General features: G+C 41.8%; 1 protein-coding gene across 1 annotated transcript; it reads right to left on the minus strand.

Moving 5' to 3' along the window:
* Nucleotides 1–1,695: 1,695 nt before the first annotated feature.
* Nucleotides 1,696–14,261, minus strand: LOC139710200 (uncharacterized). Its single transcript, XM_071622133.1, has 12 exons — nt 14,211–14,261; nt 12,172–12,822; nt 11,566–11,790; nt 10,890–11,033; nt 9,910–10,122; nt 7,679–8,144; nt 6,967–7,075; nt 6,170–6,323; nt 4,832–5,003; nt 4,331–4,538; nt 3,792–3,891; nt 1,696–2,783 (listed from the first exon to the last, which is right to left on the minus strand). The coding sequence occupies exons 1-12, from the start codon at nt 14,259–14,261 to the stop codon at nt 1,863–1,865; spliced, it is 3,414 nt and encodes a 1,137-aa protein (XP_071478234.1). The 3' UTR covers nt 1,696–1,862.
* Between the last annotated feature and the right edge of the window lie 1,021 nt (nt 14,262–15,282).

Below are 15,282 nucleotides of genomic sequence, written 5' to 3' on the forward strand. Positions count from 1 at the left end.
ACTAATTTGACCAATCGAGTCCCAGGAACAACTTTCCTCAGGTTTGGTGCTATTTCAGTCTTTTGCTTAAAATTACAAATATTCCTTGCTAGTGTTTGATAAGGTGGAGTAAACTCTCTTTCACTCAAGTCTTTTGTTGTTCATGTATAGCTGTTTGTTTTTATTGCAGAATTACCAAAATACTTCTCACTGCTAAACTGAAGATTACAATTTCTTATCTCTTTTTCAAATGGCACATTTTTGTAAATATCTGTTTAAGTGTGCAGATTTCAATAGTTTCACTTTCTATGGGGTGAAATCAACAGGCCCAGATTTGATGCCAAGATGACATTTATCTGCAGCAAATTCTCCCAAAGCATGATGGGTTAAGATGCAGAAGAGGCCCTGGGGTGGCTAAACTTTCCTCTTGTTGTTAACAGTGGCCCTACAAGGGGCTCTCACAAGTTGATGTAACTGCAGCATTGACTGTTACAACAAGGAAAAGTAGAAATTACGCGGTGCGTAAAATATGTCCCCGCCGGAAGTAGCATTTAGTATCAAAATGTACTATATAGGTCAAAAGATCAAGGTCAAAGGTCAAAGAAGTCAAAGGTCAACATTCTGTGTAGAAGTTTTGAAGCCCTCACCTAGTGCCATCACATAAAGCAAACGGAATCGAAATCCGGTTAGAAATGGCGAAGGAGTAGCATTTTGTAGCCAATGTACAATATGGGTAAAAAATCAAGGTCAAAGGTCAAAGAAGTCAAAGGTCAAAATTCTGTGTAGAAGTTTTGAAGCCCTCACCTAGTGCCATCACATAAAGCAAACGGAATCGAAATCGGGTTAGAAATGGCGAAGGAGTAGCATTTTGTAGCAAAATGTACAATACAGGTCAAAAAATCAAGGTCAAAAATCAAAAAAGTCAAAGGTCAAAATTCTGCGTAGAAGTGTTGAAGCCCTCACCTAGTGCCATCACATAAAGCAAACGGAATCGAAATCGGGTTAGAAATGGCGAAGGAGTAGCATTTTGTAGCAAAATGTACAATATGGGTCAAAAAATCAAGGTCAAAGGTCAAAGAAGTCAAAGATCAAAATTCTGTGTAGAAGTTTTGAAGCCCTCACCTAGTGCCATCACATAAAGCAAACGGAATCGAAATCGGGTTAGAAATGGCGAAGGAGTAGCATTTTGTAGCAAAATGTACAATATAGGTCAAAAAATCAAGGTCAAAGGTCAAAGAAGTCAAAGGTCAAAATTCTGTGTAGAAGTTTTGAAGCCCTCACCTAGTGCCATCACATAAAGCAAACGGAATCGAAATCGGGTTAGAAATGGCGAAGGAGTAGCATTTTGTAGCAAAATGTACAATATAGGTCAAAGGTCAAGGTCAAAGGTCACGACTGAAATTCTGTGTAGAAGTTTCAAAGCTCCCATGTAGTGCCATCATATAAAGCAAACAGAATAAAAATTGGCTCATCAATGACAGAGAAGTAGCAAATTGAAGATTTTGATCACACACGGACGCACACACGGACACACGGACGGACGGACGGACGGACGGACGGACGGACGGACGGACACACGGACACACACACGTACGGAGCCCGTTTCATAGTCCCCTGCTCGAACTCGTTCGGCGGGGACAATAAGCCTATCTCCATTAGTTGTTATTGTGTACAAAGCAAAATGTCCATCTAACTTTTCTGGAGACACACATTCCCTCAAATTTCCATTGTTAAGTTCGATTGAAATAAGTGAGTAAATTTTGGGATTTGACCCTCCTAAGAAATGACACATTATCCTTTCCCAAATATCACTCCATCATTACCTTGCTGAGAATGATTATGAGATGATTGAATCTGTCATATCATTCCCTTTGTAGTATCAATCAGCCATTTTCAAACATGTCAATCTTGTCAGTTCTATCTTTGGTCCTCCTCCTTGATTGCCGAGTTCTCCTCGTGGATGGCCCCTCCCCGTTACTTTCCGGGGAGGGGACAGGGTGAGGGGCGGGTGGGGCTGAGGCGGTGAGTGGGGTCTTGCCACCGCCGGGCTTGGGGCTCAGTCTGGGCGGAATGACAAACTTGATGGGCTTCTTGGCCGCTTCACGCTCCACAGGAGCCTCGACGAGATTCTGCACTTTGCCCTGGTGATCGGAAGAACTCTGACCATCTACGGCCAACACTGGACCTTGTCCGCAAGCTGGCTTGGAGACATCATGGTCTTTCCTCTGAGATGCCTGCATCTGTTCGTCTCCTGCCATCTGCCCAGAGGTGCTTGCAACATCCCCTCCCTCCATATTAGCAACCCTGGCTTGAGCAGATGACACCTCATCCTTTGAGACGCTCGCCACTGACGGCACCACAAGGATGGGTCCCTGCAAAGTTTCACTCTTGTCACTGGCAGACCCTTGCTTCACACTACTTTCCGCTGTGCAGCCTCTATCCTTCTCAAAGATTTCATCATTCTTTCCACTAACTGTGCCATCGGAGTTTTCCCTTGCGTTCCTCTGAGGGTGAGCTCCAGCACCGTCCGTGCTCGCCACCTCAATTGGCATTTCCCCATCCTTTCTGGGACCATCTTCGTTGTTCTTCTGCTGATCGTCGGCACTCTGAATTCGACCTTTGACCCACCTCATGGGCTGGGGTCGGCCAACCTGACGGCTGGTCCCTTGGTCCAGCTGTCGGAAGCGGTCTCGAGCAAGGTCCCAGTTTTCACTGTTCCTCCTTCCCAGCACCTCCATACTGTCCATGGATTTGAGTCCACCAGCACCAAGGCCAGCCTTTTTGCCATGCAAGAATACTTGTATCTGGAGGAACAAAAACACAATGAGTCTCCTAGACTTCAAGCAATTACTATGGACTACACATCCCGCTAATTTTCAGGTAATTCTTCTACAGAACAAATGTTGATCAAATCAACCTTCTTTCCTGAGTGTTAATCTAAGTCTCTGGTATTCAGTGTAAGCCTGGAAGATGCATCTTACATTACATTTCCATTTCTTTTGAAGAGTTTATTGAGGTATAAATGGATTAAATCTTTCATATCAAACATTGCTTGCTTAGTAAGAGCAACTGTTGTGAGACAGACTGACTGCATATTAGTAGTGCTTTCTTAAGCCCATGTTTCTCCATTGCAACACAATAAGCCTCATGTAAGATCACTCCAATGTAAAACCTGTGCCAGTTTAATACATGAAAGCAAAGTTCACAGAAGTTTATGGAAGGATAAACCAAATGATAAAAAACATTACAGCTTTGGAAGTTATACATTGGTGTGTGAGCAGTTATGAGGCAAGCAAACGTCCATCATCACATCTCACAAAATGTCTACATGGCGGACTGTGAATTCTTTGCCGATCACCCAGGAACAAATAAACAAGTACCTTATGCCTTCTGATTTCTTGCTTAGAATTAAAGAAAGGATCAGGCACTGATCTTAAAGGCCCAGTAGCATGGGGATACTATGGAGTGGGAAGGGCAGCCTGGCTCAAATATATTCAAGAATCCCCGTAATGAATGGTATACTGCTTTATCACTGGTCTCTATGTTAGTACACACACAGAATCTCAACTGGAAATGACCGTTACCAATGAACATAAGCTTGATGCACATTTGCGGACGAGAGCTATTCATGGTTTTCGAATGTACCCTGGTGGACTGCGAATGAAGATCGATCCCTTGGGGCCGCCCATGTCTCCCCAGTCCCACGCTACTTGATCTTCAAGGCTATGTTTTTCTTCTGCCCAAAGGCAAAAAATAAAGCAGCAAAATGGAATGAAAGACCAATGGGAATAATCTCTCTATGTTAGACATACCGGTTCCTTGATCCCTGAGTCACCCGTGCCTAGAGAATCCCCTTCTTTCCATCCCATCTTCTTCAGCATCTTGTGGCCCATATTGGTGTCAGATATAGCTCTGTGTGAAGAAACATGCAAACAAAATAACTAAAAATCAAATCGTGAGAGCCATAGAAATTGCCATCATACATCTTCACTACTAAACAATGTAATCACTGCTTTCATAGTCATCATCATTAATGAGCTTTAGATCTGTGAGGCTAATGTTTCAAGCTTGCTAATATCTTTTCATTGTCACTCCAATGTTCATCATCATACTTCTCTTCCAAACCAGCATCACCATCATTTTCAGCCAGATGCCATGCAAGCAGCCTGTAAGTCATCTAACATTGTGTACATCTCAGCGTAAAATACCAGTAATAAAAAAAAATGTACTTTCTCCCCTAATGTTTTGTGCCCTCAAGAAATGATACAAGCCCAACATTTAGGACACTGATGGTAGATGTTGCATTGACAGTCTCGTTATCCAAATGCAATGATTATCTCTCCTTCCACACCTGTTAACCGATGCTGGTAGGTCGTCAGGTTGGTATGGGTTGTCGCTGCCGACAGTGACGCGCCTCTCCTCTGCCCGGTCCTTGTACTCTGCGTTAGTTCGGTGGTGGTCCCTCGTCCCTCCACTGCCAGCCAGCATGTACTTCTTCTTCAGCTTGCGCAGCTCACGCCGCCGCTGCTGTTCTTTGTCTCCCAGTCCAGCGGAGGTAGCTGAAATGTGATCACATTTGGATGAGGAAAACAGCTGTTAAAGAATCTGTACTTCTTCTACACTTTGATGCACTGGTACGTAAATTTATGCCTTCTCTTATCACAGTAACAAAAACATATTAAAATGTCTCAGTGGTATACAGACTCATCTTCCAAATTTCAGAGTCACACAACATTATCTTAAAGTTGTTGAAAAGAAATATTTCTTAATGCCATATGACTTCAAGGAGTAAGCATTTGGCAGTAAAAAATGCTCACTTCATTTGCCCACTCTTAAAGCTTCAAATGTGAACAGGGGTGTTTACCTTCCAACGAGTGCTGTTGTCTAAACATGGCTTGGACCTGACCCGGTTCACACTCATCACATGTCTCACTGCCGCGGTGGATATGGATCCGAAGGGTGGTAGTGCCAAAGGTCAGGTAGTCTTTGTGGGAAAGGGGTTGGGGATCACTCTTCACACGCGACTAAAGGCAAAGGTTTGTAGGATAGAGAAGATTGCAAAAAGACAAACATTTGCTCATGACTTTCTCAACAAATGCTTCTTTATGCTGCAGAAATGTATGATGCAAGTATATTTGTAGCAGTAATAAAAATGTACACTCATCAGCAAACTGGCAATGCCTACACTTTACCTTACACAAACTGTTTCTTGTGTTAACTGAAGTTGGCTCCATCAGTTTCACAAGTTCAGACTACGACCAACAAAAACTGTGAGCCATTTCATATTCATGAAGGTTCTACTCCCATGATATATTTCTTTTTACGCATGTGAGATAGTATCCATAAAAGCTGTTCTACTCCACTAACTTACACTCAGTATACACGCACACACACAAACACACAAATGCATACACACCATCTGCTTAACACTTTGTGACTCCATGAAAAAGAAGCAGCTGATTGGAAAGAAGATCACGACCCTAGCCATATTTGTCCATCCAAATGTAGCTTGATCAAATGTACTCCATTTACAAACATACCACATCACATTCCCTAGTCATCACTACTTTCAATGAATCATGGCATCAGTGAGTAACAAACACACAAGCACACTGCATTTCTGATTCAAATGTTAAATGAAGAAAAAGGTCAATGCGGAGGGAAGGAACTTTCCACAAAGGTCTAATGATGGCTCTCACATTTTGAAAGTTGACAGATTTTGCAGAACAATTTCCCACCCCGTATAAGCACAAAAATCTGTCTGAGGTACCCAAGTTGGAGAATGACACAACCTTCAAGAAAATACATGTACTCACAAAGAAAAAAAAAACATTTCACAAGGCTATTATTCTTCTTTTTCTTTCTTTTTTTCTCCAAGAGTAAATGATACCATGCAATATGAATACATCAGTTCTTCGCAATCATTCTGCAATGACCTGCTTGATAAATAGTTGTATCACTGTTGTGTTCATTCTCAGTTTCACTGTGCTCACTGCACAAAAAAATATCCCACATGACTTACAAAAACCTGTACCAATGTCTATTTACTCAGCCCGTCTTTTCTTTTTTTTTTCAAGAAGCTCAATCTACAACTGTAATCACTGTGAAACTTTTGTATGTTTGTTTGTTTGTTTGTTTGTTTGTACAGTGTCCGACATTTTCTAGATGGACCATTGGTCATCTACCATACCTTTTGAGTGAGAGGCACTCCATTGAGCACTGTGCCGTTCTGACTGCCCAGGTCGGTGATGGTGTAGAACCCTTTCTCCTTGTCGTAGGCGATCTGTGCGTGTGTCTTGCTCACCCCGAGCTCCGGCACGAGCAGGATGTGGTTTGATCCTTCCCTGATAGAGGAACCAGAACGGGAACGGGAATGGGAACAGGAATAGGAACACAAATAAGAATAGCATGTTACAAACAAATTGATGTTTCCTACATGCTTTACAATGATCCATTTGACACACACACACACACACACACACACACACACACACACACACACAAAACCCATATATCTACAGAGAGGTTAATGTGAAGACAAGTGTTATACAATTGCAAGTGCTTTATTTCTTTCAGCCGTCTTTATCACAATGAAAATAGATTGCTATTATGTTTCCATAATTTATCCTGATGCCAATAAGACATCTTCTGCAGGGAGAGTCTTGGATTTTATTTGAACTTGACAATTTGACGGTTACATATAGTTGGACCCCTTTCACTAGCTTTCATAACACAGATAGTAGTATAATACACATAATTTTCTGATACAATTCAAGAATAAATACATATCTTTTCATTAAATGGATTCTATTAACATACATGTAGTTAATAATCCTAATTTATGGTTAAATGGTTTATTTTAGCATTATAGTTAACATGTGCTATTGAGGTAAAGAGTTGGATAGATCTATAGAAAATTCATTAATAGCTGCACAGCACACACATTTTTAGAGTTCTCTTTTGTGTGAAGTAAAACATTCCCCCTACCTGCCAATGGAACCTCCGGTGCATGTGACCACAGCCAATGATCCAAGTTTCATAGACTCAGATCGAACCACTATCATTCTAATGCAGGGGGGATAATCGACCTTCGTTGCTGTGTAATGAAACAAACAACAAATAGGAAGCCATGCTGATGATAGTGAACACAGGATAACAACCAAAACATTTTTACGCAACAAAGACATTACAGCCAAAGACAAATTACAATCCTCTTTCTTTTTCTTCCTCTACACATGAGGAAGGTCATTCTGATACACATTTGATTTGCATTTAACAAACCATAATGAGGTTTGTTGCTAAATATTGTAAATAAACATAAGAAATCTACACAAGCTAGATGCTAAAACTTATCCAGCACAGGTACATGAGTACCCAATGCCACACAACAAATCACTTCTGTGATATAACATACATACACACACACACACACACACATGCACACTTACTCACATTTTAACACCTTTAACACAGAAAGAAGGTAGAACAGGCAAAAAATATTACATCCTTCTCAAATAAGCAGAAACAAACCTTGTCTTACTACTAGGCAAATTGGACATTCAGAGCAGTTACATCTATCATACTGGTAAGCAGAATTTAGCAAGTAATGTATGTTGATGTATCAACCATGTCACCAGAGAAAAATGAACAAACAGAAAAACTCTTCTATTCCCAGCTGGTTGCACTTCATCAGACAAACCTTCAACACTCTGGACATCATCCTCATCGTCACCAATGACCATGGATTCCTCACTATCGTCTGACCACCCCTCCTCCCCATCTTCACCAGAGTCCATTCGACTCGACGACCGACTCTCAGAGGAGCTCTCAGAAAGTTCCCCCTCCTCCATTTCGGACTCGTCAGAGTCGAGGACGATGACGTCGGGCAGTTCTTCCCCATCGGCTCTCCTCTCCTCCTCCCCTGCCACCTTCTTCCGCTTCCTGCTCGACGAGGACTTTCTCCTTCGTCTACGGCGGTGCATGGCCGGGTCTTCCTCGTCGACGATCTCCACAACGTCGTGCCCGTCCCCCCTCTCTTCACCTTCCTGGGGCTGGCTGCCGACGTCATTTCCGTTCTCGGGATAGTCCTCCGTGGGGCTGGTGATGTCGATGACCTCGCAGGTTGCATCTGCCGAGGTCGACTGCCTTTCATTGGTTGCAGAGTGCTGCTTTGATGTGTCCGTGTGGTTCCAATTCCATGCCAACACAGGCAGAGGTAATTTGCAGGCAGTTGTTTGGATGCATTAAGCAGAGGATTGCCAGAGAATGTCGACAGAAATGTGGCATGGTGGAAATTGAGATTGAGAGAAAGAGAGAGCAACAGAGGAAACAGGAGAATGTATGCAGAGAAGAGAGAAGAAACTCTTTGTGAAATTAGGAGAAGAAGAGCCCAAGTAGGGTTCAGGAATAAAGAGAGACACATGGATTTCAGGATCAGACAGAAGAATGGGGGCGGGGAGAAAGAGTGGAGTTAATTTGAAGGATAAGAAACAACTTAAAATATAAGGTCGCATGACTTGCAAGTAATGGACCAATGTGTCACATGCTGCAGGTATAATGAAATGGGGGGGGGGGTAGAATTAAAAGCATGAACACCTTACGGACACATCAGGTATTTTGCTGTACTTCTGCACAATCTTGACACTCACACTTCAAAAGTTCAAATTGAGCCTTCAGCACATGCAAAGATTGGTCCATTACTTTGTGCATCAAACAACTGAAAGTACCTGTAATCTGAGGGCTTGGGTGGTAGGAGTAGACTCCTGGTAAAAAGTTTGACTGGGTGCCCCACCCCGAAGACTCATTTAGAGACAGACTTGTTATGCCAGCAATAAGTTGCCCCTCCTGCAGAATGAGAATGCAAGAGACCAAACAGTCGTAAGACGCTAGATACTTCAGCTCTCTGCTCATTTTCTAATGCTTTGGTTTGCTTTCTATTTGTTTGTTGTCGTTTTTTCAAACAAGAGTGTTTCACAGTAAAAGATACATATATGTTGTAGAATTGTAGCAAAAGCAGAGAACTTGTTTCCATTTATTCTTTCAAACTGACTTTCCTTTCTGGTGTTTTTTCTATTCACTTCCTGAAGTTCAAAAGCACAGATACAATAATATACTGCATGGCAATTCATGGTTCTGATCTTGCAAACCATGTGAAACCAGAGCTGACCCCATACAAACACATATTGGTGAGATTTTTTTTTTGGCACAACAGCTTACTGTGGCATAGCAAGTCTGTAATCCTGACTATCCCGTACTTGGTTTTGGAAGTCCAAGCAACAGCAAAAAAAAAAAAAAAAAAAAAAATCAACTACACATCTGCAGCAATTTATTTCTTCTGCCTTCGTAGGGTTGACAAAACTAAACAACTGTAGAAATTACTGATGTAAAAAGGCAGACAGACACACACACACACACGCACATATCAAATTACCACATAAAAAGTTGTCTCTTGAAATATTTGATATTTAGTACTGCACTTTCTGACAAATTTGGTTGAAAAAAGATTTCACATCTGATGTATATGACGAAAACAGTGTGCTCAAATCCTCAAACCAAAACAGGAGACACACATTGCAATGGTCCTAATACTTAACGTCACTGGGGTGACAAGACCTTGTATTTTGGTGAAAATTACTTTTTCAGATTAATGGTCACGTAATCAGTTAAGTGATGTCCTGTCCAAATCCTAGCTGTCTTACCCCCAAAATGAAGCCACCACAGCATGTGAAAAGAAAGACTATCCCATTCGATGCAGTGCTTTGGCTGCCATGTTTTTTTGCTCTCATGATTATTTGACATTTTGTAGATATGAGGTCTTTTCGCCACAGTGACGATAAAGGCACTGTCAATTCAAACACCTGGCAAAGCATCTCGATACGAAATCACCACCACCAACCACGACAAAATAACAAATCTTGCTGCATAACTCACATCCTCTCTGTTCTGGTCACGGTTTTTTCTCCTTGACCGTTCCCCTCTATGTCTGTCCCTGTCCCTCCGGCCACCGCCGTGGTTCCTCTGGGCCCCCGACCGGCCCACGACGACTTCAGGCATCTCGACCCTGGAATGGAACTGGTAAGACTGGGACGGCTCATCATAGTAGTAGTAGATCCCTCGGGCGGGATCGTAGTAGAGATGATTGTTCTGTGGAAACAGCACAGAGGAACAAAGATGATTTGAAACTTGGAACATTCATAAGCAATATTCTCAAATATAATAGATGATCCCATGGACAAACATGAATCCTGACAAGAAATAATGTATAGAAGATATAATAGAAGACTACATATTGGAAAACTTGGCATAATCTACATATTTACTGCAAATCACTGATTTCATAGCCAAACCTTCTTTTTTTTTCTTCTACTATTACCTTATTCATTAGGTAATCACAGGTACTAAACAGTCATATAAATGTTCTTTGACAACTGCAGGGCTTCAGCTGATTTCACGGAAACTATTTTCCACTGCACTGCTCTAGATGACCTTACTGTCAAATAAAGCTTACAACTGGCTCAGTTATGAAGGAAACTAGACGTGAAATATATCTTATACAGTCTATTCCTGTTACAACGATGACAGTTACAACGAAAATCTTGTTGCAACGAAGTAAAATTTCAAGTTCCAAAATTATCATCTACATATCTTTCTATACATTATTGTTTGGCTATTACAAAATTTTGATACAATGAAATAAAACTGCTGGTCCTGAGGACTTTGTTGTAACAGGAGTAGCCTGTATCACACTTCCTGAACAGATCACAACCACGTGGCATATACATCTGCAATATACTATGAATATGACTAAAGGCCTACTGAAGAATCACAGTAATGGCTGGGTGCACAGTGTAAGATCATAACAAAACAAAACAAAACAAAAAAAATGCAAAGAATATCATGTTGCCACCTACAGGGTCATAGTAGTAGCCAGAGTTGTAGTCGTAGTACATGCCGCTGGCTTCATCTAAAACCACTCCAGAATGAGCGAGGGCAGCCTCCGCCGTAGCACGCACGCTGTCTGCTATTGACCTAGATGTTGAAGATGACGAATGCCCCTGTAGGTTAGAAAAGTACAAAGGATCTACTATGCATGACGGTTGTATTCAATTACTTAATAATAAATTACAAATTCTTGTTGTATGTTGGGTATATGCTAAACACTATATTGTTAGCTTGCCAAATAACATTTGTTGTTAAAAAAGCAGTAAAGACATTTTTACTTTACAGAAGACCCATTATTTCTTATGCCAATTACAGCAGTAATCTCTACAGAGGCTCAGTGGAAAACAGCAGTGACTCCACATCTTGACGTACCAGGTTTGAATCCACCAGGCAGCAGCTGGCCCTAGGCACGGCACATTATCATCACTGCCTGGTCCAACAAGAGGAATTGAAAGCTGTCTGCCACATGTTCGCTCGCTCATATGACTTTAATTGCACACCTATTGGTAAAATGAACCCGACCTAAACTCTAACTGAGAGTACCGCAAAATTTTCTAGTTCATCCTCCAATGGACAGTTTGCACAACACATATTTTCTAAAGCACTTCCTCAGACTAGGAGATTGTTCGAAGTCACAGCTTTTACCTGTGCACTACCTCTGGCTGCCCAATCCCTTGTGCCTGATGATGATGATGGTTGATTGGAAGCATTTGAACTCTCTCCAACCTGGTAGACCTCCGCCTGATTGGAAGCTTGCTCATCCTGGATGTGGATGCACTCTGGCTCTGTCTGGATGCCAATCTCTTGCGTTTCTACGGCAACCATACCTGCTCGCCGGAGGTTGTGCACTTCCTGATGCAGTTTGCCCACCTGAAGTGAATGTCACAATACCAGATATTATTGTTCATCAGGACACCAAGTATTGATCAGAAACAACAAACACCAAAAATGATCATGATGATGATAGTATTTACAATGATCATGATTATGATGATGTTAGTGATGATGATGATACTACTAAGTACAACTACAACCATCACTACTACTTCTACTACTACTGCTACTACTACAATTACGACCACTACTACTACTACTACTACTACTGCTATTAGTAGTTGTAGTAGTTTTACTATTATTACTACATAACATTACACACACAAATAAAAATAACAAAATTCTAGAGGGCCTTGCTATCTATACAAAAGTGAAAATTTCCCCTCAAGCTGTCATTAGAATAGCAAGACTGCCTACCTGCTGTGTGAGGGCAGAGTTTGCCTTCTCCAGATCTTGCCGTAAGGTCTTCTCTCCCTCCAGCTGCTCTTTCAGCTCACTAATCCTCTGCCTTGCACCATCCAGTGTTGTCACGTCAGGGAGGGCTATCCGGTCGACGCTGGGCTCGTCTTGCGGTGGGTTTTGTGCCGGGGCATCCTCCATCCTTTCTGAATCTTCTCTCTCCCTAGCTTGTGCTTCCTCTGGGGCTGGCTCTGCATCCCTCATCTCCTCCTCCGGCACTATTCCACCTCTATCATGTGACTGCTCTGGTGGCACATCGGCATCTTTTCCCTCCTGTTCCATCTTCTCCTCACCCGCCTCTTGCTGAGGCTCAACGTCTGCTGCCGATGTAAGCCCACTCTGTTCTTCCCTGCATCCTTGACCACTTCCACTAGGCTCATTTACATCCCTTCCACCAGAATCCTCCTCATCATTCCCCGTCTCTGAGCACTGTTCTGGAGCAACATCACATTCATTGTCGACATTGTCACTAGCTTTATTCTGGTCAGCAGGGGTACTACCTTGGCCATCACTAGCCTTGTCCAGTTCAACACATTCATCACCAATAATTGGTGGATCATTCTTCCCTCCTCTGCCTTTCTCTTCCTCTTCGTCTGTTACATCTTCACACTGAGCATGACACAAAAATCATGAGTCAAAGATTCACTGAAAGTTATGATATGAGACATAAATTCATCCATCAGTCAGCAAACAAACAAAAACAAAACAAAAACATGATAAGGTATGTTCATACTTAAATCTAGTTCATTTGTTAGAATCAAAGTGCGGAATAGTAAGAGCAGAGGTATGGATGCAAGTAAAAAAGTAACAAACTCCAACTTCAGGGAGCTCTGGAGAGAACAAACATGTACAAGACATGTAACAGCACATCACACAGGGATCACATTAAAATATCCCCCGTTGAAAGCTGTGAAATGATAGCTGGGCCGCTGATTGGCTGATCGCCCGGCCGTCCGCTTCCCTGCACAGCGCAGTGTGCGAGATTCACTACTCCATGGATCGGTGTGGTGTACACAATGCCTTGCACTCAACATGCATGCTTGCCTTCGTGTTACGTAGCGCTTATGGCAGCGACCTCGCTGAAGAGCTCTCGTCAGTACACAACGCTACACAAGCCATACAATATGGCGACCAATTTGCATTGTGGTGTTGAGCTTCTTATGTGTGTCGCTACCATACATATCGCATGTATTGATACACACACACCAACGAACACATCGAACAACTTCACAAATTCACACCTTAAAATCACGTAAAAATATGACTTATCGAATCTCAAACATAACGATAGCTTCACTGAATACATGTTTACACCGAAGGTGGAAAATATTTTGCCCAAAATCGAAAATTTGATGTAAATATGCCGAGTTTGGTATCAAACTGTTCGGCTGATAGCGCTGGAAATCGTCGCGCACATATGCTATAACGTTGTGGGAAAATATGTAAATGACGAGAGTAAAGAGCCAATGATGATGCAGCTTTGGTGTAGCTCCCGATTCATGAATGAAAAATGACATCATTGTGATGCATGCGAGGGGAGAAGCGAATTGCACATGCACGGTGTTCAGGGCACGTCACAAGCCATGGTGGGGATATCCACTGGCACTGCATTCATCTCACAAGATATCAACAAGTGTCATTGGAAAGGTCATATCAGTGCATGGCCCCTAAATCACTGAATTGTATTCTTTATTGCAATGTTCACTGAAGAACAAGGAAAAAATACTCTTAGCCTAGTCCATGCTGAACTGAACAGTGAGTGTGCATGAAGGAAGCGCAGCATGATACAGTCACGACATCAGACACCAGAAATCAAACAAGCCAGTCCCACCTATTAACTATGGTGCTAGTGAACTCCTTGATAAATGATAGAATTTACAACACATGTATTGATCAGAAACTAGCATACTCCATCAAACATGATAACCTATACCTTATTCACATTCCTTCATTTGAACTGTTGTGCATATATTTAATAACTGTATGCCTCAACGTACCTCTAAACTTGTCTCTTTTCCCGCGCCTTCGCCTTCTTCAGATTCATCCATTTTGGCTTCGGCTCACCTTTACTTCTTTACACGGTAGGTTATAGCTTTTTCTTACACTTGTACGTCCGAACAAGGCACGGAGATCGCTATCGCGCGGCTTCTTGTTCGTATATCGTTCGCATGCGGGAAACTGCATATCGCGCGCACACAACGGATCAGTCAGTGGAGCTGATTGTTCAGTGCTACATGCGTGTGGAGCTCACTGTCAACACAAGCTGGCGCTATTCTACGAAACGTACCGGTAGTGCCAATCGCGGAGCGAGCGCTGGAATAGAGATTACTGTATCGCAGTGAAATAGATTTACCGATCGTTACGTTATTTACACATTAGAGTATTTTTTTTTTAATATTTACTCCAAGGTCTTAATTGAACTGAGTTCAATAAAAATGCTAACAATGATAATATCAATAAGACACAAAAAGTGACAACACCAAACAGGCAAACAAAATCAAATCTACAACGGACTTAATTCGAATGATGAAACAATGATGGATGGATAAACAATATGAGGATTTTAATGTTGACTGCGTTCACTTTGTTCATCCTTTCTGGTTTTATTTTTCACTACTTGATATCTCTACACTCCTAGATCTGATATCATTTTCATATCTTGGTCATCTATCTAGAAAAACGTGCACATCCAAATTCACTGAGGGAGCAAAATTGCCAAGAAGAAGAAAAAAATATCATTGTAAACCTGAAAGCAACCAGAGGATACAGTATAACGCCAATAATGCATTATTGTCTATTTCTCTATTCAATCATCTTATATCCATATACAAGTTCAAGTTCAAGTTCGAATCTATTCGTTTTTCCACAATAAAGTAATATAAACATAAATCTCACTTTCTTGAGTGACAGAAACAATGCATGTAAATTTGTACAAAGAAAACAACAATAATGGGAAAAACTAACAGTGTCAATACATTGCAATTGTTGCAGAGGTAACGAAAATGAAAGAATTGTCAATATGCACTGTGTGAAAAAACGGGGGGACCAACTAAAAAGACAATGCTTGTA

Source organism: Diadema antillarum, unplaced genomic scaffold (assembly GCF_040938485.1).
Source record: "Diadema antillarum isolate AM-2024a unplaced genomic scaffold, OU_Dant_1.0 seq00001508_RagTag, whole genome shotgun sequence".
Lineage (NCBI taxonomy): Eukaryota > Metazoa > Echinodermata > Echinoidea > Diadematoida > Diadematidae > Diadema > Diadema antillarum.